The following is a 27,175-nucleotide window of genomic DNA, read 5'->3' on the forward strand; positions in this document are numbered from 1 at the left end:
GTAATAGCAAGTTATTGAAACGTTGTTGAAAAAACATCATAATAATATGTACAATCATAATGCTGTGTTGTAAAGGTACAAATCATAATTGAATTTCTCTAATACATTCTTCAAAAAAGGAAAACACTACGTTACGTACATAATAAACACTAAGTTTTATACCCAAAAGTTGAAAATGGCATATTTTTCTTAGTTCATTCTGATGTTAAATAATCCTAACATTATTAACTGTGTTTCAATGAAATCTTAAATACTATACATGAATGAAATATTCATTTTTCAAGTTTCTGAAACTTTCGTAGCACTACGGTGCCGCTACGAAAGCTCCTACTTGACTTGACTTGACTTGACTTATCTTTTTTGTGAGTATATTTTTCCATTGGGGTAATCGTGGATCTAATGCTATCTGAGAAAAATAAAATAAGTAAATCCCATTTATTATTCTCTTTATTAAAACACTCTTCGACAAATTCGTCAATTTAATTACATACACTCGGGTACAGTCACTATGCACTTATGTACAATGTCTTTCATTTATTACATATTTACAAAGTTGTCCCATGCCATTCCCGACAGTATTTATATTTAATAACTATTTTAAAATAACTAATAATCTTCATGTTTATTTAATTAAAAATACTGCGTGTCGTGCGATAACTTAAAATTATTTACTTGACTAAATAAAATACCATGACTAGAACTGATCAGACTGTTCAAAATCTACGTAAATACAAATAAATAATTATTAAACCTCTATTTAGTTTCAAAATTGGAATGGTTTGTTTACTTTCATCTAAATTTAAGTATACTTGATAAACGTATACAACGTTGGAAATATTATTTACATACATTAAATATCACACAAAGTTTTATTTTCCATTCATTTGACTAATATTTTTAATACTTAGTTAAATTACACTTATAAGTAGATTTACTTTAAGCTATACACCCTTGTCTGTGCAATCGCACATGAAACACATCATTACAATAGAGGCGAACCTAAAAATGATTTTCAACGTTCATTATTGTGTAATACGATTTAGTGGACACGTTTTGGCACTTGATAAACAATTTTCACTGTGTTCAGTCACTTTAAGCGTTTTTGTTTTCCTATTCGAAGGAAAGTTCGACAGCGTCCGACACGTGGAATGTCACATGGAATGCGAGGTCGAGTAGGGACGCGTGACCGCGAGCGGCGCTCCCGCGGACTCGGCGCGGTGGTGCGTGACTCAACGGGGCGACCTTACGCCCATTAGAAAAGATGGTTGTTCGTCTTAGCGAGGGTGCCCAGGTGGTCCGAGAGCAGATAGTTGGGCGGCGCCACTCCCAGGAGAGGGAACCCGGAGGGCTGGCGCAGCAACCCGCACCCGCCGGACCACTTGCCGCCGGCACCCGACACCGGAGGCATCCCTCCTCCGCCTCCGTTCAGCTCGTCACACAACTTATTCGCTGCAAAACAAAAAATACAACATTAGAACCTTTCCAATGCCGCTCTTTGTGGCAAAACCACTGGACATAACACTTAAATTGTTCGACGAGCTACAAAACTGCTGCATTAAGCACGCCAAACAATTGAAACTCCTGCATACAAATCTGCTCGGATATGAAATCAGACTGCAGCTCGACGGGCGAATATGAAATAATCGTGGTAACGCAATTAAGCGCTAATCACCTAATCCTTGCCGCGCGGCTCCGTTGTTTATTCAAGCCTGAGTGACAATCGCGCGCACAATTAGCGCAAATGAGCCGAAGTGAAAATCTGGCGGCGGCGGCTGCGGGGGGCGTAATGTGATTAATGCGCCCGCAAGTCCGCCATTAGCCGGTAAGCCGTGTTGTGCCATTGTGCCCACAGCCGTGCCCGCACTGATACGTTACAAAGTAACCGCAGTCTTAACACAAACTTGCAATATAATGTGCACCAATAAACACACCGTTCACACTCAAGCTCATTACTAACACTTCCTACATTTATGTTTTGTGCTACCGGTGTCAAGATAGTTTATGGTTTGTTAGAAGATTATGATTGGAAGTCAAAAGCTCTATATTGGGCCGAAAGCTTTCCATAGGAAGGAAGCAACACTTTTAGCACGTGCACTACTGTAGACTTTAAAAAGGCACAAACGCTTAAATTCTTTGGAATAACAACCGTGAAGTTGATCGATTTCCCGAAGTTTGTTCAGGTAGACAATAAAAAAGCTTTTTATTCCGTAGTATGAAAAGCTTTCCTAAATCTTTGATCTTGTAGCGAAACTGCCTACTTATTTACGTAAAGCGCGTGACCCGCTATCGTCAAAGTGTCCATGATGAAGATGCTATATTTAATGTAGGTACACTTATTCGGTGTGACTTGTTTATCTCATCAAAATCCTTGTTATGTTCGCCCACGCAAACCTGGGCACTAAAATAGTACAATCGGGTTGCCGATTGGTCGGATATTTTGTGCGGGTGAGTCATTCGGCTAAATTTCGGCAATCAATGTAAGAGAGATTTGGTGAATACTCGTATGTGCTAAAAATAGTCATGATATCGTGCTGGAGTAAAAATATCGCAACGGAATTTCACGCGTTTAACGAAACATTTTCCGCGCGGCGTGCCTGTGTGTATTGGTAACGCGGTAATTAACTTCTGCACCATCAAACAGCCTTGCTGTTTATACTTCTGGAATCGTTGGAATTGGAATTAGTGATTACATTCTCATTTCCAGCTAGTCTGTAGAGTGAAGCTTAAATAAATATACAGGGTGTAAAAAATGGTTGTTAAAAGCTTGTAAAGACTTGTTAATATATCCGAAGTAGGTATTAACAAGTCTTCCAAAAGGAGTAGACTCCATTCTATGCTCAAAACCACAGGAATCGCGGCGGAGGCGTGTCATATTTTTTTTTTTTTTTTTTTTTTTTTGGTCGATAGTGACGCCCAGATATTTGACTTCCGTGGAAAACTCGATCTCTTTTCCATTTAGAGAGGGTTTGACTAGTTTGTTCAACTGTCTACGCCTGGTAAATGGAATAATGACAGTTTTATCAGCGTTAACTGATAAACTGTTTCTTTTGCACCACCCACCTATGGTGTTTAGCGCTCTTTGCATTATGGAAGATATTGTACTTTGGCAGAAGCCCCTTACTATGACAACAAGGTCGTCAGCGTACCCTTGAGTGTCAATGTTGAGGTCGGCCATTTTATACAGTAGTGTATCAACCGCCAGAGTCCAGAGAAGGGGCGAAAGCACGCCCCCTTGCGGGCATCCTCTGGTGGTTGTAACTTCCATAGTGGTTTGAAGCAGAGATACCTTAGCTCTCCTGTTGGAGAGCATCGACTCCACCCATCTCGTGGTCGTCAGGTCAAGGCTTTTTGCAACCAGACCTTCGACCAGCAGTGTAGTAGGAGTGTTGTCAAAAGCTCCCTCTATGTCTAGAAATGCGCAAAGCGCGATTTCCTTGTCTTCCAGTGCCTTTTCGACCCTGTCAATCAGGCTGATCAGGGCTGTTTCCGTAGATTTACCTCTGCGGTAGGCATGCTGTGTGTGGTGAATAGGTTTCGTTTTTCATTTTTTTTTGTGTCATATTTTACCTTAGCAACATGTTGTTTTCATTGTTATGACATAACGACAACCGAATTTGTTTTATTAATTTAAACAGTTAACGAAACAGGCTGTATACAAATCTACATATTAATGTTTACAAACAAATAATTACCATAAATATTTGTAAGTGTTAAGTGTCGTTAATAATGGAGTTGTTCGGAGGTGGTATATGCACTAGGAATAGCATCAGTTTTAGGTAAATAATTTAAGATTAAATTCAGTCAGGCTCATACTTTAATGTAGAGGTAGAGACTTATTGCAATACGAATATGTTCGTATATTCTTGAGTCAAATATTAACAAAACCGCTATCATCATTGTTTCTTACTCGGCAGAAGAAACATTTAGGTGTTTTTAATTTTTAAAACTTATTTTCTAACTTTTTTTTAATAGTCTGTAGCCGTTAGAGTTTTAAACATGAAAGAAGACGCCATTAATTAGACAGTTGTCACCAATTAGCGTGGGTCGACATTTGCAAAAAACCAGTATTCTGACGAAAAGGAAAAAGTGTAATTTTTCATTGTACTCGTCATACTACAACCAAAATAATCGGGCGAAAATAGACGTTGCCTCACACGAGCGGCGTATCAACAAGTTTAAAACTGACGAAAGTTTCGCTTCGATAATACTCTCGCCACCTCTTTACATGTTTCAGTGTTACATGTATAGATTTTACTACGTCTCTTATTGTAACATTATACCGGATGACTTCAATGATAAATTCTACCTTCTATTTAAGAGCGTTGTCACATTTTTCATGCAGAAATCGAGAATTTGGCAGATTTCGAAATGATTTTAGTCATATAATTTATTGTTATAGCTTCTTTTGACTTATATCATCGTAATTATCATACGTTTTTACGGAATGTCTATTGACAAAATCTCGTTCAAATTGGATGTTTGCCTACGAAAACAGCGAATTTCGAAAGCCCGATTTCTAGGTAACTCGCGAAGGCACAACTTTGAACTAATATTACAACAAATTTATTTCTAAGTAAGAAGATAGAATGTATTCATTAGAATAACTTATTACTTTACTCAATTTAAAGATTAAAAACTTGTCGCGGGATTTACTAGTGTAAAAAATACATTAATTACGTAACTTGATTTTGCTAAAAGTCTGATCTGAGAATAAATCAAATAGGTAAATTATACATTATTTCTTTATTATTATGTATGATGTACTGTCTTAGGTACGATACAACTACGGATTAAGATCGTTTAGTCGACGCAGCGTTGAAATTGTACAGATAAATGCAGTTTGCGCACTCACTGCGCGACGTCAAGCAATAAAAACCTAAAATTCGAACGCCAACTTTTTGCTACAACGCTCTTAAGTGGGTCAATACATTCTCTTTCAAAGCTTCGAAACGTCTTTCAGATGTTTTTCTGTAACGCACGAGTGACGCACGTATCATTCACTTCAGCATCTTTTATTCATCCTTTAACTTACTTCAAGTATTTACTTATTAACATCGTTATTAATTGGAATTAGGTACATGACATAAAAATGTTGGCACGATTACTTCGCTGATTAAAATACTGCTCTTATTTGGGCGTCGTTATTTATCAAAACTTTGTTTTACACTATTATCGTAGAAAACTGTGTGAAAACACCTGTATGTAAACTATGTGTAAGATATTTGGAAAACATAATAACTAATAAGCTAATGTTCAAGGTCCCGTGCCCGATATCTGTGAGAGAGTCGTTCGCCAGCGCCTACCTGCCCACCGCGCCTTATTTTAATCGTAAAATTAGAAATGCGCGCCGAATATTTTATCACGCACTTACTGCAATTTATGGGTGCGCTGCTTGATTTTATTGTAACCACTTATTTATACGTTACTCTAAATACGCTATAGATGAAACGGCTAACTATTTCGATGATATTTATTTTTCAAAACACTTTTAATTTTATTTTTATAGTCAGACTACTGAGAACTGTAAATAGTTGCTACAATTCTACGAGTGCTACGAGGCAATTAAATGATGTTATCGTGCCCTAATTTGTCAATATTTCGCAAGAAGAAGAGATGCTGTATATTTATAAGACTGGCGAAGTCGACTCGAGATGGCTCGAGCTTTGCGTTCGTTACGTTTTCATGGATTCAGACTGCACGGCGAACATGCGTCCGATTGTGAACAAGAAAGTGCACTGATTGGGCCCATACACGTGTACCTACATCTGATAGGCTTTTAATGTAAGGTAAACAAAGCAGAAAGGAAACAGAATTTAAAGAAGGTGAAATAGAGTGTTTCCAAATGAGCCGGCTATACAAGAATCTAATTGGAAACTTATATTCGCTGCCACAAAAACTAGGACTTCTCATGTTTATTACCTGTTGAAGTGATAGGCTTCAAGTCGGTCGGGGATAGGTGCGGCAGCGCGTGGTGCGCGGGCTGCGGCGCGGGCGCCGGCGCGGGGTGCGGGGACGACGCGGGGGACGCGGGCTTGTCGCGTTTGCCCTCCGCCTTCACAGGGGCCTCACCCGCCTTCTGCTGCGCGAGGCGCTCCTGCTTGCGGAACTTGGCCCGCCTGTTCTGGAACCACACCTGGAAAACAAAAGAACAACCGTATTTGAAATAGATTAGAGCAACTTGATGAAGACGAGGGCTCGAGAAGATCAGTTATTTAACAGTCATTTGTTTTAGCTATGAGTAACTCGCGTCAAAATATCCTAAACATAGGATGTAAAATACTTCGCAACGAATGATACATTACTTTGGAGACTACTATTCCATTTTACATGAAAGCTTTAACGTCCCAATAACACTATAGTTACTTTGCTGTAAGTAATAAATTTGAATAAAATATCACAAAATAACGTCGAATGTAATGGCTCCACCCATTAATTTTCCTTGAATTTGACAGACCGACCTCCCACCAAAACAATTCCCACTATTTTCGTTGCGACCGTGATTTATCAGCGTACATTCAAAATGAAATATTTTATACTCAAATTAAAATCTGTAAGCCAATGATGCGAAAGGCATCGTAAACAAAGCTGGAAACAACAAAAAAGGTAATGAAACACAAGCGCACACGGGCTCGAGTGGACAAACAAAGCGCTCGACCCGACTAATGGGAACGCATCCCGTGCATCGCGCGCCAAATTTTAATGCAAACCGTTTTATATTCGTTCGAATGCGCGCAAATCCGAATTGATCATAATTCGATTTGGTGCGAGAGATAATTGCAACTGCCACTGGCGCTGATTGGGCAGTTGCGAGTAAAAAATGCGTCGCAGGTATGGGCGGGCGGCCGGCACAATCATACGCACGCTCTATTTACTCATCGCGGCGCGCTCTGATGATGTTTGCTCACCTTTATGCTCCTTCATTTGCATGCTTGTGACCCGAAACAAATGAAATGCTAAGTATGCATGAATACAACGTACTAATAAACTACCAGAGCTTAATAAAGTTTACGGCTCTGACGCTTGAGTTTCAGAAGAATACCTACTTTTTATTTGAAAATATTTCAAGTAGTTTTGTGTGAGCCAGTGGCATTCCATCAATGTTTAGTGACCTTTGGCTTAGTTCATAATTGGGTGCATGACTAAAAAGACAAACGACCATATTTACAGGCTCGTGTTCATACAAATTATCATTAATTTGTTATAGCGAAATAGAATGTACGTGGGCCAATTCAAATAAATAAAGCCGTCTCCAGCCCACTGAATACATAGTTGTATGTACAATACATAATGCTGGACGCCTACAGAAGTCTGCGCAAATTCGCCTTGGCAATGATCATGACAAACGTTAATGACCTACTGGCGTTCTAGAAAGATTCCGAGGTTTATTAATGGTGCTACAAGACAGGCGGTTGAAACACCATTATTGGTTCTGAAACTAGAATGTCCACACACTAAAAATACCTACTTAGTAATCGGTGTGCAAGCTAATCAAATTATTTCGTCATCAACGGTGACGTCTTTGTGGTCCAGTTGTTAAGGTTGGTGCTCTCAGGAGCCTTAATTTAATTTTATCTAAGTAATCTATATGCGTTCGTAACATCAAAGATAATTTAGTTTATTATTTAAAACGTTTGTTGCACTGATCTAAAAATGTAGAGTCGCTGTCTTTAAAGACAAAGTTGACTCTGAATTACCAACTTTAAGCATTTCAAGTTGGTAAAAATTCATTGCAAGTTTTTGTATCAATGATATTGAATTTAATATCGATGGTAATATGTCTGTTTACTTTACAATGTAAATTAAATAAAAGCTTCTAAAGATATTATGACTGATGTGGTTTGCTACCACTGTCATTTCCGCATAGTCACAAAACAAATCCTTGCATGCTGTCTATATTTACCGCGTCATAATTTGTGCAGCAGTCAGTGGTCATGACATTGAGGCGCAAGATATATGGCAATGCTGCACTCACGTCAGCCGTATGTCAGCGCGTGCGCAGCTGTGCTTTGTAGCCTGGAGGCCCACGCATCGACATGCATCATATACGGATTCGGATCGAAATACTCGTGCGAAAGTCGTAAAACATTTTTTTTTTAATTTAACAAAGAGAAAACATCAAAGACTTTTTATTTTGTTCAAGATTCGCAGTCACAGACGTTTTATTATAATTTAAAGGCTACATAACATGTAAATATGTGCTTAAAGTATAAATTACACACATATTTTGTTTAACTAAAAAATGATTGAAAGCTTTACTAAGTTTGGGGTATGGTGATAAAGTTGTACCTATCTACTAAACTAAGTATTTACGAGTAGTCATTTAAATTACTATTCTTAGTAATATTTTCAATTCGTCTTACGCATAGACACTATTGTTATTTTTCGAGAATTAATTAATTCAGTAGTCAATTCATAATTCTTCCAATATTAGAGCGACGACCTTCTTCTGAACACGTTCCCGTGTTCCCATCCCAGTGAACTTAAACATCACCTCAAATATGACAGCCTGACGAGCCATTACCGACACTTGATACCAATTATATCGCTAATGGACGCGGAATGGTCCAAATATCCCACACGCGGAATGTGTCGTCAACATAAATCATTATGATTTAATTTGCCATTAACTCACGTGACGAGGTGCTCAGCATCATTAGCAGCATGTAGCTTTACAACACCTAAAATTGTAACATGAGTTATTCCCACTATTACCACAAATCTTCTATTTAAATCGTTGTCAACAAATACTCGTTTACGAGTACTACGAAATTGCGATGAAACATGACTATCAATATAAGTTATAGGCATTAGTTAGGCAAATAGTTTTAGCAGTAAAAACTAGAAATACACCTCCTTCATTTCCTGTATGCACCGCTGATAAAAATTACAGCATACATAGTTTTTCTTTTCAGTAGGTAGATACTGTACCAATCTATTCGTCGAAGGTTATTATTAGCTCATACCTACTATTTTCTTTTGTCGGTAATTAAGTAGGGGTTTATTAAGCTAGACCACATTGTTTTAAATACAGACTCTTAACAAAAATATTGAAGATCAAAGAGAAGAGAATCGTAAGTAAACAAAACCCGTTGTCTCTATGAGCGTATTCGAGATACATTTGTTCTTCAAATCAAGCGGAAGATTGCTGAAGTTCATAATTCTGTTGGATCCTATCTAAGAGAAAATCAGTGCTTCCGAGTGGAAAGGTCCCACGTACGTGCCCGGGTAACCAAGCGGCAAGCTCGTCGCGACTAACGAACACGCCAATTCGCTTGATTGGCGCTCGCGATCGCTCCGGCCCGGCCGGTCGCCCGATGCCCCGGGCTCCACGCCTTCCGCATTATTTCCGAATTGGAAAAAATCAAAGCGTATGCGGCATCCGCAAACAAACAAATAATACAAGAACCGCCGCCAATACAAATGAGAACCGATACGACGGCGAGCGGAATGCGAAGTCGACGAAGCCGAGCGTGGGCCCGAGGCAAATAAACGATGCGATGTTTATCGAATGTGTGGCTTGCTTCTCGTAAATATTTCGTCAAATTTTCCTTGCGGCGACCGATTTCGGTTCGGCTCTCCAGCCGTGACATTCCGATTTGATGATCTATTTTAGTGGAATCGTAAATGAATGGTGTTCGATAGTTGCACATGAATGTGCAGGCGGAATGTCAATAATAAATAACGGGTGGGCAATTAAGCGCAGGGTCGGAACAATTGAGCGTGGCATCGAAATGCACTTTGCAAATGAACCGAATGGCCTCCGGAGCGAGGGCGGGCGGGGGCGGGGGCGCTTCGACAAATGTAATTAAACACGAGATGCACGCGCTCCGCAGATGCCATCTCAGATGGATCCATCAGATAACGTACCTACTCTAATTGGACAATGATTTATTAACAACTCTTTTAAACTTTATTATTTTATCTCTATTTCAGAATAAGTTGTATAAACTTGAAAAACGTTTAGGTACTTGAATAATGTGTAACTTATAACTTTACAGAGTCAAAAGTTCCATGGAGTCTAAAATCATATCAATTTTCTATTTGCATTAATGTTACTAAATCTCGGGACATTTTCCAGATAATACTGAAATCTTAATTGATTTTAGGATCCGTTTTTTTAATTTGACAACGGTGAAGGTGGTAAAAATATTTAGACATAGTTTAAGGAATGCCCTAAATAAATACTGTTTTTAAATCTCGTTACAATGAATCGCCCTTAATTTAACAGTATGTCTGACAGAAGGTGGTCTATACAATCGTCATAAGGGGTACTTTAATAGAGTTCCCTCGGCAAACAGCGACAACAATGGCTGGGTATTAAAATAAACAGAGCGACGTAGCCATGTGGCGCTGGCGCGGCAAACACCAACACGGCTAATGTATTCAGCGGGTAGCTCAACCTTACTTGGGACAGGGCTACCGACAGACTGATAAGTATTTGGCTAAATAAAACAAAATACAATTTTACCGTAAATAATAGAGACTACATTTCTAAGAGCCAAGACAGTTGGATTTCTACGAATAGAGTCTATTTTTTCGAGCATACATCTGTGATTGTTATTTCTTGTAAAAGGTGAATCTATATTAAAATACTACAACATCAGATATAGTCATTAAACGAAAAGTGTAAGTATGAAATTATAAAGATGTCAATATACCAACACATTCATTTATACCTACTACGATCACACACCAAAATCCCTATTCAACTAGAGTCTATTTTTTCAGCATACATCTATGGTTGTTATTGCTTGTAAATGTTGAATCTATATTAAAATACTACAACATCAGATATAGTTTTAAACGAAAAGTGTAAGTATGAAATTATAAAGATTTGAATGTACCAACACATTCGTTATACCTACTACGATTACACACCAAAATCCCTATTCAACTGTATTATTTGTTCTTGATTTTTATTTACAAAAATGAAGAACGTACCTACTTATCTTTAATAAAATTTCAGCATTAAAATTCCATAGAGCACTTGGCGAGCAAATGGAAAAAAAATCTGTTCTAAAAATATCCCACAATTTTATTTTTATTTTATTTCTGAAATAATATTACTATTGTATATTTGAACTCGCAGTTTTCAACCCTAGCTTCGATACAGCGGCCGCGTTGACTCCACTCGGCGATTTTACAACTTTGACTTTGGCTTTCTAATGAACGTAGCAAAACTAAAACACGAGGATGCACCCGCTGACGTTCTACTCCTAATTAAACATTTATATCGCTTTGTACAACAGACTTGCTATCCTGAGTCATTTTTCATCAAATTAGCTTAGGGGAGTGTCATGTGTTGAGCCTATTATTTAGCGCTTCACCATAAAAAATGTTTAGTGCAAATCAAACGTAGCGGAAACTAGAGGGTTTGTCCGGTGCTTTCATGGATTAACTTATGATCCATTCAGAAGTGTTATAAGTATGCGGAGTTCATGAATACTGACTATCATTTTAATGGCGTGACAAGTGAATAACATTTGCGTTGTATTTATTAATGTGATAAAAAGCGAAGGGTTTGTACATTGAAAACTGAAATAGAAATACACCATTTAAACGAAAAAGAAACTAAAATTTATAAAAGGCGTCCCAATTTTCTGAGTCCAACCAAATCTCCAGTTTGCGAGTCGTACCTAATTAATTTTGTACACCTTAAATCCCAGCTGCCAAAAACTCTATATTTGCGCTGTCAACTAGCGCTATGTACATAGGGCGGGTCGTCTTTATTTGACACGTCAGAGGGCGGCCCTCGAGGCGTATGAAAAACGTACAGCCGCGCGGAATGATCTAATTGTATTCATTAGCCTGCCAGGGCCGGCAAATATTGACGCTTGCCGCACCTCGCCTCGGGCCGCCGCACGGCTGGAGGCTGTCGGAACTAACACTGCAGCTATGTACGATTGTTCCCGTAGCTATTGAGGTCAAGATATAACAGATTCTAGTTGTATTTCTGTGGTTAGGTACACCCGAGATATGATTCACAGAATAGAGGAAGTTTGTAAAGAAAACCCTTTAACAATAATTAATGGCTTAAAAGTTTTCGAAATATTATTTACCTACTAGGTACAACATCAGTCCTAACCTGTATCATACGTACTTAGGTACTACAAACTTACATTATCATTATATTTTTAACAAAATATACTGAATGAATAGTAGTACGTATGTATATTAAATAAAAGAAATAAAGTCACCCAAACCCAAACCCATACTCAAAACAAAATACGAATTGATATACCGAAACTGCTAAACGATCGCCTACAAGAAACGAACTTAAATCAATCTTTGGCGTGGCCGACAAACGCGATCAAACACCGCGAACACACCCCTATGTTTATACTCAGCGGATGAAAAGGCAACTCCGAACGGCCCGGAATAATATTAGCTACCCTCAATAATCCGGCCAATTCTATCGCCTTCGCCGCGACACAAAAAACGCGCCTCAAAACATCTGATAATAGAGTTCAAAACGGTACGGGAATAAATGATAAGCTACGTCGTTTAGCAACTGCTATATTTTTTTTACTAACTGGTAACATGTGTTAACATTTGCTGATAATCCTGGATTAACACATCATAATAAAGAGATGAATGCATCGTTTATTCAAGCCGTATGTCGGCACCGAGTATTCGACAGCGTTTATGATGACAGGTGTGCTGACGCAACTCATCTTATTTGATTGGCTTGTGTAAACAAAACAACAACTAAATATAATATGAAACAAATGACAGAGCTACGCTGTGCGTTGCAGAATTTTTAGGTATCCTTCCGTTTGGCCAAATTACTTTTCGCCAAATTTCACTTCGCAAACAACTTATCGCCAAAGTTTCATTTCCCAAATGAACTTTTAGCAAATGTACTTTTCGCAACTATTTCATTTGGTCAAATTATCATTTGGTTAAATTTTACTTGGCAAATGTTTATATAGCAAATGTTTTATTTTGCCAAATATTATATCCCAAATAATTTATTTGGTCAAATTGACACTTCACATGCTTACCCACCGTTACCCACAAATCAAAGCACAAGGCAAATGATCATGGTTTTCACAAGAATTTTATGTAAAACAAAGAGATTGCAGAAAATAGTATGGATGCGAAAGTAGGTTTTGCAGAAAATAGTAGGTTAGGTTAGGTTAGAACAGTGACCCTTAACGCGCAAAGGCGAGCGAAGCGTGCCGCGGCAGCGGCCGCCGAGCGCTAGAATCACCTCTATTGTTAATTAATCATTTAGTTTCGATAAAAATAATGAAATATGAAAATAAATTTATAACAAATTTTATATTTAACTACCCACTACACAAAATAATAACCACAAGCTAATTTGTATTCCATTCTATGCACCAATCAAATTATTTTGTAAATAATTTATCGTGAAATATTTTTGCCAAATGAAACATTTGGCAAAACATACTTTGCCAAACAATAATTTGCTAAACAATAATATGCCAAAAAAGACATTTGCGAATTTAAAGTTTGCAATAAGTTGTTTTGCCAAATGAGAATTTGCCAAATGAAAATTTGCGAAACGTTGTTTGCCATGTGATAATTTGGGAAACGTTTTTTGGCCAAACATTAGTAATCCGAATTTTTAAGCTTAAAATGCAGGACCTATAAGACAAAATCACAAAAAGTTAAACACAATTTTTTATCTTTGCAAGAAAAATTTTATCAGTGACTGAATTGAACCAAATTAATTATACGCAATGAGCTTTTATGATTACTTCAGCAGTAAAGTTTACTAATAAAAAGTTTGAACAGTGAATTAGTGAATCGGCTAAATATTTCATAATACAAAATTGTCATTTTGTATGATTTTAAATTTTATGATAGTCAAAAATATAATTTAAAACAGACCCTCTGGGGTCCAAGTCTAATAGTGATTTCATTGGAGTTTATCCCTTTATCATGAAAGGACATTGGATTGTCGATGACACTGATGAATAAAAAAATAGTGCGAATTCTGGGCGTAACAGATGCGTTCATAGCCTTACGCTCGATTACACTACAGCAGCCTCCCCTTCCCTCACTGTGATCATAAATAAACACGATAGAACTAGTGCTAATGATGGCTCGCAAATGATTTTACGATTTACTCGACTATATTAATAACTTGTTTACGGAAAATGCTTGTCATTTCTGGTAAAATACGACATTCGGTTTGGCGGCTACGTGTGTGTAGCAACAAATAGAGCTAACAAGGACTCGATTAATCATCTGTATCGATATTGAAGTGCTTTCAATTTTAATTAAAAATAGGACAGATTTGAACCGATTTGACGAATCACCGTGAATGCGCACGCGTCTTCCGCGTGACAATGCAGCGCAATCAGCAATCGCGCACGCGACACGACAAATCGCCGATAGCGATCGGCAGATGTTCTAACACAATAGCTCTACCTCGACTTGCTGACCGGGTACATTTTACTAATGTTCCTGTCAGTTTCGAAATTAATTACTTCTGTCTAACTTTGTATCAATAAGTAGAAGTTAGTTAAATCATTGTAATTTAAAGAGCCTTTTCTAAAATAAATAATTCTTAACTCATACACAGTTTACGAGAATAGAACCAATTATTTGGTAATAAATTAAAAGGACTATTTAGTCAATGCACAATGTAGGTATTTCGTGGTTGCAGATAAGAACTGTAACTCGTTATCTGCCGCTATACTGCTCTACATAAAACATCAAAATATTGCCGTCCATTTGAAAAATCAAAAGCTGCACTATCATGAAAGAGCAGGAACATTAAATGCGAAAATCTATTTCAGCTACGGTCCATCTACAAATCAGATTCCCCATTCCCTCGCCGCAAGTGCGACAACGGAGGATCGGTTATGATATTCATATATCGCGCTCGCGTGATAGTTTCTGACGGGTCGCCTATGCTCCCCGACGGGCCGCCTCTATGGAACAAAGATGAACTTGCATTTTCGAATATAATGGACGAACTTTTTCTGTTTCCTCGTAGCTATGTAGCGAATTTTCACATTTCGTTTTGGATTTGGAATTTGAACAGATTTATTTATTGCGATGTGCTTTTTGCGTTTGACATAAGTAATATTGGGTCACGTAAACATTAAATGGCTATTTCTCATCGCCACGGTTCTCATCGTCACCTTCGTGGCGAATTTTATTTCTAACTTATTTCAACTTTTTGTAAACAAAAATTGTAGCGCNGGGCTCGTCTTTTTCGTAACGCCAGTGGGCGCGTGGGGAGCATTTTGCCGCTCCTTTGTATAGCAATTATGTTTCGGCAATATATATTGCTGTATAATATATCATATAGGTGTGTGCAATGTTCATGTGTTCAGCAGTGGACTTCCTATGGCTGAAATGATAATAATGATGAAGTAAATAAAATGTTAAATAGTGTCATAAAATCTGCTATTTTTTTATTTTTCAATATAATCACGTGATAATTTCAAATTCTTTGATTTAAATATTTTTTTAACCTTTACAACAAATAAAAAAATAAATACACTACAAAGTAAGGTCTAATTTATGAGACAAATTTTTACTTACATGAGTGGGCGCACGGTGAGAAAATTGCCGCGTGGCGTAACCTGACGGTAAGAAACTCATCCTCAAAAGGCCATTCATGCACTGATTGTTGATGCAATTGTTTAATGATAAATGTAAATGTTATTTTTTAAGTTTTTGCAACGCCTTCACTGGGCGTCACATGTACAAAATTATGTTCTACCAACCCTTACGAATGTGACATGCAATAAATAATTTGAATTTGGCGGCGTTTAGCTTTTCAGAATGAGTTAGGAACGAACGTAGGGGCAGCTACTAAAAGCTCACACTTAGAGGGCAATTTATTGCTTTACGAATTATTAACACTTTTTTGCAAAGGGCGGCAAAATGCTCATAGCGCGCCCATTCTAGGGCTAACTATCAGCCAATCTACTTTTATAAAATAAAGTAGTTAATTACAGAACTAACACAAAATTACTGTCGCTAGCTCAATTAATTTTATTTATTGTAATTGCGGATTTATACCACCAGAACTTAAATGTAGAGTCCGGAGCTCATTTTAACCTAAAATAAATTGAATTTAAATGTAACTTGACATTATTATTTTATTTAGTCCTTCACCGATGAGCAAAAGGAGAAGTTGAAGAAGCACAAGTCAGAATGCCTATCGGAGACGAAGGTGGAAGAGGCGTTGGTGAACAAGGTGAAGACTGGTGATTACAAGGTAAGGCAATATTACAGATGCACACATTTTCTGTAACTGTAAGTCTAGGCGCTGTGGTCTAGTGGTAAGACCACCTGCTTCAGATGCAGAGGTCCCGGGTTCGATTCACAGTGGGGGCAGATTTTTCTGTTCGGTTTGGTTGGTGGTAGGGCTTGTTCTAAGTCCGCCTGGCTAGCTACCATCTTACCTAAGTCTGTCGCCATAGCAACAATGTTAACAGCATTATTGTGTTCCGGCAGTTAGAGGTAAGATAGCCAGTTCCTCCGTGGTTGAGGATTCCGGGTGAAGCTCGCTTCCACCTTGCCTGATCGTCACTTACCATCAGGTGAGATACAGGCCAAGAGCTTCCTCATTGTGTATAAAAAAAAGACCATCGATTTTTTGTTGGCCGATAGTTGGGCCCGTTTTTAATTTGTATGAAGAATCGTCCAAATCAAATCGGTGTAATGTGCGCACTTCCATACATGCCCATACTGATCAACTGCCCGACTAAACTATGGGCCGACAAGACATCGATGGTCTGCGCATAGGCTAAAAACCTGTTTCTATATGTACGCGTATGATAGAGTGTACTTATTATGCTTGCGGCTTACACAGTTTTCGTATAGGTACTGCTTTAATCCTTTCTATAACGATAGAAGTTACGTAAAATTGAAACGTAAGAAAATACATTTAGGTAAGTAACTCTTTACTGATGGTTGGATGCAGGCCGCTGCCAATCGGCCAATTTGGAGATTATCGGGGGATGCCTGTGGCTGATATGATGATGACCTCTTATTGTTGCAGACCGAAAACGATGCCCTGAAGAAGTACGCCCTCTGCATGATGATCAAGTCAGAGCTGATGACCAAGGAGGGCAAGTTCAAGAAGGACGTCGCTCTGGCTAAAGTTCCTAACCCAGGTATGTATTTATCTATTACTGTAGGTTACGTTAGCTCCAACGTTGGTCCAACAGTGTGGATTTAGAAAATACCTTGTTCCAACGCTAGTGCCAATACTTTTTTCTGGGTTCATACGTTGGACGTGTGGCGTTGGGTTAATAGCTTACACAGACAAGAATATCAAGCTGATGAGAATAAGAATGGCATCTAATAAGGTTGAAATAGATGTTATTTTGCGACAAATATTTGGTCTGAAAATTTGCTAAACAAGCAGTGACTGTAGCATCTTTAAGTAGGTAGTTGTATACGTGATATTTTATTTTGAAACATAAGTCTGATGTACTGACATAGATTTACACAAATAAAGACTGTAATTAAAACAGGTTCTGATGGTGTTAGTGAAGTTACTAAAGGTATCGCTTCGAATCTACCTGATGCACCATATCGACTTAATAGTTATAACTTCGTAATAATGCAATTTGACTACCCTGCATTTGTATACGATCGATACGAGCTTGAATAAGGGCATAATGTTTCAACTCTGTATCTTAGTGGCATAAGAGGCAATATTTTTGAACATACTTTTATTAAGAACGACATATTGTGGTAAACTGATATGCTGTAGATGGTACATGGAATCGATTTAAACTCGAATTATAATCGGTCTTTGTTCTCGGACTTGTAATCGATGCAAAGCGCAAACGCTATTTTTATCCTGTTAGATAAAAAATCTAACAGTTGAATGTTGCAGACACGATCTTTTTTTTCACTTCGTTATCAAGGAAAAATCAAGCAAAATAGGTATTTAAAAGTAAATTATTATCAGCCCAAAAATGTTTGAACACTTATTGGAACTCATATTATTTTGCTACTGGTATCTTAAGTCATTGACTGCCAAGACACTAGACACATTGTTCGAGGTTCACCTTGTAAGGCTCTCGGCGTCCAACGTATTAACTAAGAGAATCATTGAAAAATTGAATTTAATATTATTGAGTGTTAATAAATCACCTATAATATTTTCCACAGCTGACAAACCAGCGGTAGAGAAGGTGATCGACGCCTGCCTAGCCAACAAAGGGAACACCCCCCACCAGACGGCCTGGAACTACGTCAAGTGCTACTACGAAAAGGACCCCAAACACGCCATTTTGACCCAATAAGAGCTCCAAATAGAGTATCTTTTTGCTCAAGCTGTCTTCAAGATTGGTGATCCATGGCCAATGTCATTTGTTCCTATACTAGTCAGTTGATTGATAGTGACATCAACAGTGACCTACGAATCGGTCAAGTCAGTTATGACCCCAAACTGACACTTAGCTTGAGCAATTGAGATAACCTGTTTATTGAAAGGCAAATACTTTGGTTCATCATCATTGGCTTTAGCTATCAAAGTATCAACATCATCTAAGAACATCAATTTGTAACCTTTATTTTCAAAAACCATGTCATAAGTACATGTTCTATTTCTACTAAATTCATCGTCAAATTAAATACAGGGAACAATTTGGTTGTAAAATCTTTATCAATACGGTGACTGCCCAAGCGAATTTATTAATTAGAGAAATAAACAGTGGAATTATAGTTTTGGGTTTTATTTCCCCATTTATGACAAAATTAAGAAGAAGAAAAATACTGGTTTTTATTTCCCCATTTATAGACCGAGTTTTGATTAAATAATTCTTAAATGAAGATACCTAAATACACGATACACGTCACATCGAGAATTTGAAGTCACTATTAGGCCATACACATTAAGCCTTTAGTTAAGCACCAACTTTTAGTTGGCCGATAGTTGGGTCGGGCTGTTAATCAGTATGGAGAATGGAGATGTATGAAAGTGTGCACACTATAAATACCGATTTGCTATCGGCCAATTCTTCATATAAATTAGAATCGGGCCCAACTATCGGTTAACTAAAATCCTTGGTCTGCGCCTAGTCTAAACACTGGATTGCTTCTACTCGTAGAACTTACGTAGCTAGAATGCAGCGGAAACAACAAGTTAAACTCGTTTATCTCATTGAGAACAAAAGAACATAAATTATTTCATCTAACCTAGTAAAATCTATTACAACTCCTCCTACCTATAGACTCACATTTAATCACTGTGTTTAAAGTAAAATCGTCTTTTTAAAGAACAATAAAATAATACTATTAGGACCGTCACCCTTTAGGTCTATTATTCAAATGCCGACTAAACCCAGCGATTTTTCTATTTATCTATATTTCATAAGAAAACACTATTGTGAGGAGAATTTAAGATTTGGTAAACAAAGCGCTTTTTGCTCTAACCTTTTGAATTAAAACAATGATCCTGACGTAATTATTAGAAAAACACACAATAATAGGCTNCATAGGCTCCTTGCACAGTAAACTACAAATCGTCAAAGAAAACCAAAAATGTAATAAAAAGCAAAACCAAGTTAAATTGTCGCTTGTTTACAACGTCCCTTAAAAGTTAATAATTTACAATAGAATAGTGTTCTAAATAAATTGTATTCTATTAAGAATAATAATTAAAAAAACTTAACACAATTAAAATAGCTTTCTTTGAGTATCCTGTGCCAACAAATTTTGGTAGAGTCACAAAATAACAATAACGTCAGCAAAATATTAGTCATAGACAAGACATAGGCCTCCTTCAAATAAGTAGGGTGATAACGACATTAAAATAAATAGAGATAAAATAACCTCCTCCTTTTTTGAAGTCGGTTAAAAATACAGATAAAATACAAATACCTAAGATATTACTGGATATTATAATTATGAACTAATCAACCACTTTTTTTCAAACAGTGTACCTACACAAGAATTTGAGAGTAAAAAAACTGCCATTACTGCGAGTGAAAAGTCGAAAAAGTTCAGTGTGTGAATGCCCTTATCCTCTTTTTGTATGGAATATTCTTCTTCAGATCGAAATAATAACATCGGATTGAACTAACAGTATAAATAGGAAAGGTTGTGGATTTGCGGTCATAAAACCTTAATCAGGGAAGAAAGTGGGTTAGAACAAGAATTCAATAAAGTAATTGTGTAGTGATAAAAATTCACGGTTTTTAATATGAAACTTGCAGCTGTGGTGTTATTTACTGTGTTTACTCATACTCAGGTAAGACGTTTTAGAATTAAGCAAAGGCTTTTGGAGACAGTGGCCTAAGTCGTAAAGTTGGCCTGTTACGAGAACTGATTAATACCAATTTGGAAAACAATTCTTCAGTAGAGGACTATGTAAACAGACTTTATATTTTACTAGCTTTCAGCCCGCGGCTTCGCCCGCGTGGAATTTTGTCTGTCACAGAAAAACTTTATCGCGCGCGTCCCTGTTTCAAAAACCGGGATAAAAACTATCCTATGTTCTTTCCCGGGACTCAAACTATCTCTATGCCAAATTTCATCAAAATCGGTTGCGAGGTTTAAGCGGGAAAGCGTAACAGACAGACAGACAGACAGACAGACAGAGTTACTTTCGCATTTATAATATTAGTTGGGATATTAGTTGGGATAGTAAAATATATGAGAACATTCTGTCAACGCGACAAGGACGAGAGTGCCCATAGACAATATTAGTAAGGAGTTTCTCTTATGCGTCCATAAATCCAACAGATCTAGTATCGTTCGTTTCAGCCAAATGACTTCCACTGCTGGACAAAGACCTCCAAGGATTTCGACAACGACCGGTCCTGCGCCGGCGCCGCCCGTATCCAGGCACATCCCGCGACCTTTACCAGGTCATCGGCCCACTTAGTGGGGGTCTGACCACACTACGTCTTCCGATCTGTAGTCGCTACTCGAGAATTGATTTATTACGTGCCAAGTGTTATATTATAGGGAATGCATCACATTTGGTTATGCATTACTTCCAAAACACCTTGACAGGTTTCAGATCAGATTGTTTTGTATTTTGAATTCTCTTTCAAAGAAATGAATTATTTTATAGTGCCTGAGTGATGAACAGAAGGAGCTCTTGAAAAAATGGCACATGGAGTGTTTTGAAGAAACGAAAGTGAGCCCTGACCTGGTGTTGAAGCTGAAGACTGGGGATTGGCGAGTAAGTTGAACACAAGTTTAATAAAATCCTCTTTCATTAACAAAACAAATGACGGCTTAAAATATTGATAAACCGTTCACCAGAGAGAATCAATGAATTTTACAATCTAAAAAGCGATGGCAGTGCAACTAGGACAATGCAAAGACGTCTAACATGGCTAAATTAAACCCCTCAATATGAATTTTGGTTGATTTAAGTTCAAGTCCTATGTTGACTGGAGCCATCATGAGTGTGTTTCTCCTGAAAATCTGACCTAGAACCTTCGAGCCAACAGTTTCACCTCCTTAGCACTGGACCATAGAGAAATTAGAGATGGAAGACAATTTGGTTTGTTTAAGCGGCGAAAATTTTCAAGAATAAGGTTCATCCTTGGTACAAGTTATAATTCAGTACCATAGAGATCTAGCTAGAGAGATGAGGGGTATCAGTACCTACTCAACGTGCGAATAATCTTTAGTATACGCAAGCAATGTAAACTGTTTATACTTAAAACGTCAACTGCTTGGCACATTGCTGTCGCGAGCAATGTGTTCTGTTTTGGGCATATTGCTGCGACACTGGCTACGCCCCCTTTTCACATGTCTCTTAATTTTTTGTGATCTGTGTTCAGTGCTATACGTTACACTGCACGATGTCCACTAAAAACCTTTTCCAAATAGGCCATCAATTTCTGCAATTTCTGCTCAGAGAAAAATTTAAATCTTATTAATTTCCAGCTTGATAACAAACTTCTGAAAAAATGGACGCTGTGTATCTTGAGGAAATATGACCTGATGAGCGATGAAGGGGTGTTCCGTCTCGATAACGCTCTTGCCATGGTGCCTGATAGAGGTTTGTGAATATAAACGTCTTTGATGGGTTTATGGAAGGGCAGTTAGGGCAGGCTTAACTGGTGTCGTTTTTGAACCATGTTCATGGGGTTTCATTAAACATTTTGAAGAGCTCTCAGATTTTGAAATGAAGAAAATAATTTAAAAGTTCGGAATTAGGTATTATTTTAAAAAACGTATCAAATCTCGTACTGTACTACGTAATAATTTATCTATAGCATTGGTTTACTTGCCCTTACTGCCCTCCATAAATCTGTCCTAAAAGTATTGAATTTTGTGACTAAAATCTCAACATTATACAAGATCTTCGCTTTCTATTTTGCTTTCGTAAACTTCAGCTAGTTTCTTTATCTATTAATTCTAGATTTGCTTCAAAACAAAACAGACTATGTTAGTAAACTGCTATTAAGCTTCAACCACACCAACGCGTGCAAATCGCCAGCGCCGGCGCGATCAAATGCCTATGACAGGTTGCGCGACCCATGACAGTTCACGCGACCTGTCATTTTCCTATGATCGCGCCAGCGATGGCGATCTGCACGCATCGGTGTGGTTGAAGCTTAAGGCTTCAGCCTCGAATTTAGCGGGCAGCGGGGCGGCGGCGGTAGCGGCGCGGGAGCGGCAGGATCTTATGCGTAAAATCAAATAGACCGGTTCTCGAAAACAGCGGCGTGGGAGCGGGCAACGAGCGGGCAGCACACTCCTTCTTTTGCCCACAATAAATCGAGCGTTAGGAATAAATTTGAATCTAAATAAAATTGTCGCCGTTGTTCAGACATTTCGTTTGCGAATAAAAACAAATATCTCGACAACACAACCCCGAACACCACACTTCGCCGCTAAAGCGCCGCGCGAGCTGCCCGCTTGTTTCGGCCCCGCTCCCGCGCCGCCGCCGCTCCCGCGCCGCTGCCCGCTAAATTCGAGGCTGAGGCCTTACTGTCACTAGAGTACTCTCTTCCTCACTAAACACAATCATAGATAACTTGTGCCAAAAAGCTGTGAATGGCTACTTACAATTTTACTTTTCTTCATTTTCCTGCAAATTAGCACAAGCACTTCAATTTCAGTTACTAAACCTCTAACGCACGTGAGGGCCAAGAGAAATAAGAATAAAAACAAGAAGGGCAAGAAGGGCAAGAAGGGCGACGACGACGATAAGGACAAAGATGAAACGATTTGGATTGTGTTGTTCATAGCTTCATTTTTCGTTTTGATTTAATATTTTAAGGCCCGATTCGACCAAACTTGTATCCGAGAATAAGTCATGTGGGTCTAGACAAAGTGCAAATTATAATCGCAAACCAGTCGAAAAGTGGTCGAAAAACCCTTTTTTTGTATGGAGTTTTGACGGATTCGATTTCCGATTCGATCAAAAAGTGCGTTTTGTCTAGGGGGGCTGGTATAACTGGCACATTGACAGTTTCAGTATGGGAAATAATTATGTCAAAATGACAAGTTTATTCTTAGATTAAAATTACTCTTGTTTGGTCGAATCCACTCTAAAATGGATAGTAAGCTCGAAAAAAAAAAAGCACTACAAACTAGAGCACTGGATAGTTTTCCCATACATTCCAACAGTTGACAAAGTCGAACACTATTGATATTCTTATATTAATAACACCAAAATGTCTTCATTCTTCATACAAGTACTTCGTATAAAGTGAAGCCAAAATCATGGTGATATCCAATGTCATTTTACGTACGTTTTCACTTTAAACCACAGGCATATTTTGAAGTTTTTTTTTATCCACAACGAGGAAGCACTTGGCCTGTATCTCACCTGATGGTAAGTGATGATCAGGCCGAAGGTGGAAGCGAGTTTTACTCGGAATCCTCAACCACGGAGGAACTCTCTTTTCTTGCGCTTACTATCCATGGAACGCTTGCTATGGATATGCATCTAGGCTTGAAAACGTGTGTAAAATGACATAATAATTTTTGCCACATTTTAGATGAAGAGTTTGTATGAAAACTATCCATCTAGCTGTTATCAATCTAAGTTTAATACCTCTTAGGTCAAGTTTTAAATTAAGCATGTAGATTACTTAAAAGCCTATCCACTTCAAGCACTTCTCTTTCAGCATCTGAATCTCCAAATGTGGGTATCAAGAGAGGAATTGTAGATGACGAAGAACTGAAGAATTATGAAGAAAACGATGAACTTGGCATGGCAATTTTTTTACTGTCTTTTGCCATTTTTTTATAACTCCATACTCACAAGCTTTCATAATATTAGAATAATTAGAGATATAATTGTTACTGTGTTTGAAAATGGTTTTCTTTACGACGTTTGATAAATCTTTGAATATTATTCACTTATCTACTTTAGTGCCATTGTGAAGTTTGTTTTACACTTTAAAACTAATCAACTTTTTAACTTTTTACTACATTGTAATCATCTTTTTTTAATCGTAACCTTTACTATTATAATAATTTTTAGTATCTCTCTATTAATTATATTTTGTTTGTCTTTTTACTTGTTTCTGTAAACTAATTTTACTTATAAATTTAAATAATAGCTATATTAAGTAAATTATTTATGTATTAATACAATATTTTCACACTTGTACTCATACTTACCACAAAAAAAAACTGTAAAATTAAATAACTATTTTTCAAAAAGTGTATAAAGTTGAAAACTGTGATTTAAATAATAATAATAATTTACCGCTAAACTTATTTATTTTATTAGTTAAATTATTACTTTTTACAGACTGAGACTTGAACTTTTTTATTTTGTCTCGTCCCTTAAATTTCAGAGACAAATTCAAGCTTTGAAAATAAATACAAGAGAGAAATGATGAGTTTAAGTGAAAAAAGGAAGAAATGGCTAAAATTTTTGCTGTTGCGGTTGTTACTGCTATAAAATTACACAACATATTTTGTAACAAACGATGGCCAGTTTCGAATAGGTATTAAATAATTTATTGGATAGTTACTTTTATATAAAGTAAAATTAAATATTTATTAAAATTTTCTGCAGTGCGATTAAATTCGTCATCTTTAAAGATTTTAAATAGCTAAAATAAGACATAAAATGCTAAATCTTGGACACGAATGATATTACTGTTTAGTGTTTATCTTATTTGCAACAAATGCTATAGACAAAAATCTCAATGTTACAAATATAATTATCTAATTCCACTATTTCTTTGAATTAGACCAGTTGCTATAAATCTTTACATTTTTCATTTCAGACAAGGAAATGATCGAGGACTTCATAGACGAGTGCTTGCCGAAGAAAGCCAGCGCCCCCTATGAGATAGCTTGGGACTACACTAAGTGCTACCACACCATGGCCAAAAAACCCAAAAACAAGGACAAAAGATTGCATTACCTCAACATTTTTTACTAAGATAATAAATAAAATTATAAAAAAAAAATTGCTTAGTAATAAAAGTTGAATTTAATACTTTTATACCTAAAAAAATTATTAAAGTGGAATAAGCGCCATCTGTTGCGTTTGATCCGAACTGCTTCAAACTCGCTGTCATTAATAAGTTTTGTTGTGTTCTCGGTTGTTGTTGTGTAACTTATCGAGAAGTAGTACAAACGAAATGTGATAGATGGCGCAAATTCGTAATTTTATGATGTATAGCTGCATCATACAAATCAGTTTTGTTCTATTTATNGAGGAGAATTTAAGATTTGGTAAACAAAGCGCTTTTTGCTCTAACCTTTTGAATTAAAACAATGATCCTGACGTAATTATTAGAAAAACACACAATAATAGGCTCCTTGCACAGTGAACGACAAATCGTCAAGCATTATAATTCTAAAGAAAACTCAATGAAATAAGCAAAAACAAGTTTTTCTGCTTGATTTCAGCGTCCCTTAAAAGTGATTTTTGGTAGAGTCACAAAATATACAATAACATCAACAAAATATTAGTTACTAGCGGCCGCCCGTGACTTCGTACGCGTGGATCCCGTTTTACCCCCTTCATCTATCTTACGCGGTTTAGATTTTTTCATACAAATGTTTTTTCCCGCTAACTCCCGTTCCCGTTGGAATTTCGCAATATCCTGTTGTAACTAAGCTTTACGTTTACTAAGGGACCTGCATGCCAAATTTCAAGCGTCTAACTTAAGCGGTTTAGATTTTTCATACAAAAGGATTTTCCCGGTAATTCCTGTTCCTGTGGGAATTCTTAAGTATCCTATAACCTGCCCAGGAGTATGAAGAATAATTGTACCAAGTTTCGTTAAAATCCGTCGAGTAGTTTTTGTTTCTATAAGGAACATACAGACAGACAGACAGACAGACAGACAGACAGACAGACAGACAAACATTTTACTGATTGCATTTTTGGCATCAGTATCGATCTCTAATCACCCCCTGATAGTTATTTTGGAAATATATTTCGTACAGAATTGACCTCTCTACAGATTTATTATAAGTAATAGAATAAACAAATGAGTAGGGTGATAACGAGTTTAAAATACATTATAAACTACAAATACCTAAGATATTACTGGATATGAACTAATCAACTATTATCTTTTTCAAACAGTGTAAGAATTTGAGAGCAAAAAACTGCTATTACTGCGACTGAAAAATAAAAAAGTTCAGTGTGAGAATGCCCTTATCCACTTTTTGTATGGAATATTCTTCTTCAGATCAAAATAATAACATCGGATTGAACTAACAGTATAAATAGGAAAGGTTAAGGATTTGCGGTCATAAATCCTTAATCAGGGAAGAAAGTGGGTCCTTTACTAATAACGTAGTTGTGTGGAACGTGGGTTCTTTAACAAGAAATTAAAAACGTGATTGTGTGGTGATAAAAGGTCACAATCTGTAACATGAAGCTTGCAGCTGTGGTGTTATTTACTGTGTTTACTCATACTCAGGTAAGACGTTTTAGAATTTGATCTAGTATCGTTCGTTTCATCCAAATGACGTCTATTGCTGGACAAAGGCCTCCCCCAAGGATTTCGACAACGACCAGTCCCGTGATCTTTACCAGGTCATCGGTCCACTTAGTGGGGGGCCTGACCACACTACGTCTTCCGGTGGTGTGGTCGTTACTCGCGAATTGATTTAATACGTGCCAAGTGTTATATAGGAAATGCATCACATTTGATTATGCATTACTTCCAAAACACCTTGACAGGTTTCAGATCAGATTGTTTTGTATTTTGAATTCTCTTTCAAAGAAATGAATTATTTTATAGTGCCTGAGTGATGAACAGAAGGAGCT

General features: G+C 37.3%; 3 protein-coding genes across 3 annotated transcripts; 2 read left to right on the forward strand and 1 right to left on the reverse strand.

Moving 5' to 3' along the window:
- Positions 1 to 435: 435 nt before the first annotated feature.
- LOC114351093 (paired mesoderm homeobox protein 2B-like) lies at positions 436 to 6,208 on the reverse strand (the record flags this gene model as incomplete). Its single annotated transcript, XM_028302146.1, has 2 exons — positions 436 to 1,449; positions 5,920 to 6,208. Coding segments are annotated over 2 exons (486 nt in total), but the record flags the coding sequence as incomplete, so codon positions are not given.
- An 8,113-nt stretch (positions 6,209 to 14,321) lies between these two features.
- LOC114351094 (uncharacterized) lies at positions 14,322 to 18,675 on the forward strand. Its single transcript, XM_028302147.1, has 6 exons — positions 14,322 to 14,420; positions 14,775 to 14,978; positions 15,534 to 15,575; positions 16,100 to 16,210; positions 16,997 to 17,111; positions 18,121 to 18,675. Exons 1-6 carry the CDS (start codon positions 14,322 to 14,324, stop codon positions 18,252 to 18,254), a joined length of 705 nt encoding a protein of 234 aa, XP_028157948.1. The 3' UTR covers positions 18,255 to 18,675.
- A 1,480-nt stretch (positions 18,676 to 20,155) lies between these two features.
- LOC114351095 (uncharacterized) lies at positions 20,156 to 25,327 on the forward strand. The gene is made up of 4 exons (XM_028302148.1): positions 20,156 to 20,203; positions 21,032 to 21,142; positions 21,859 to 21,973; positions 25,170 to 25,327. The coding sequence occupies exons 1-4, from the start codon at positions 20,156 to 20,158 to the stop codon at positions 25,325 to 25,327; spliced, it is 432 nt and encodes a 143-aa protein (XP_028157949.1).
- The last annotated feature ends 1,848 nt before the right edge of the window (positions 25,328 to 27,175 follow it).

The sequence above is a fragment of the Ostrinia furnacalis genome, unplaced genomic scaffold (assembly GCF_004193835.3).
Source record: "Ostrinia furnacalis isolate ACB-3 unplaced genomic scaffold, ASM419383v2 OfSCF1084, whole genome shotgun sequence".
NCBI classification, from domain to species: domain Eukaryota; kingdom Metazoa; phylum Arthropoda; class Insecta; order Lepidoptera; family Crambidae; genus Ostrinia; species Ostrinia furnacalis.

Excerpts from the sequence above, each read along its gene's own strand:
- LOC114351095 (XM_028302148.1), top strand. The coding sequence starts at position 20,156 with ATGAAACTTGCAGCTGTGGTGTTATTTACTGTGTTTACTCATACTCAG. Across the intron at positions 20,204-21,031 it reads CTGTGTTTACTCATACTCAG|TGCCTGAGTGATGAACAGAA; the intron begins GTAAGACGTTTT and ends ATTATTTTATAG. Across the intron at positions 21,143-21,858 it reads TGAAGACTGGGGATTGGCGA|CTTGATAACAAACTTCTGAA; the intron begins GTAAGTTGAACA and ends ATTAATTTCCAG.
- LOC114351094 (XM_028302147.1), top strand. The coding sequence starts at position 14,322 with ATGCAGCGCAATCAGCAATCGCGCACGCGACACGACAAATCGCCGATA. Across the intron at positions 14,421-14,774 it reads TACCTCGACTTGCTGACCGG|CTACGGTCCATCTACAAATC; the intron begins GTACATTTTACT and ends AATCTATTTCAG. Across the intron at positions 15,576-16,099 it reads CCGCGTGGCGTAACCTGACG|TCCTTCACCGATGAGCAAAA; the intron begins GTAAGAAACTCA and ends TATTTTATTTAG.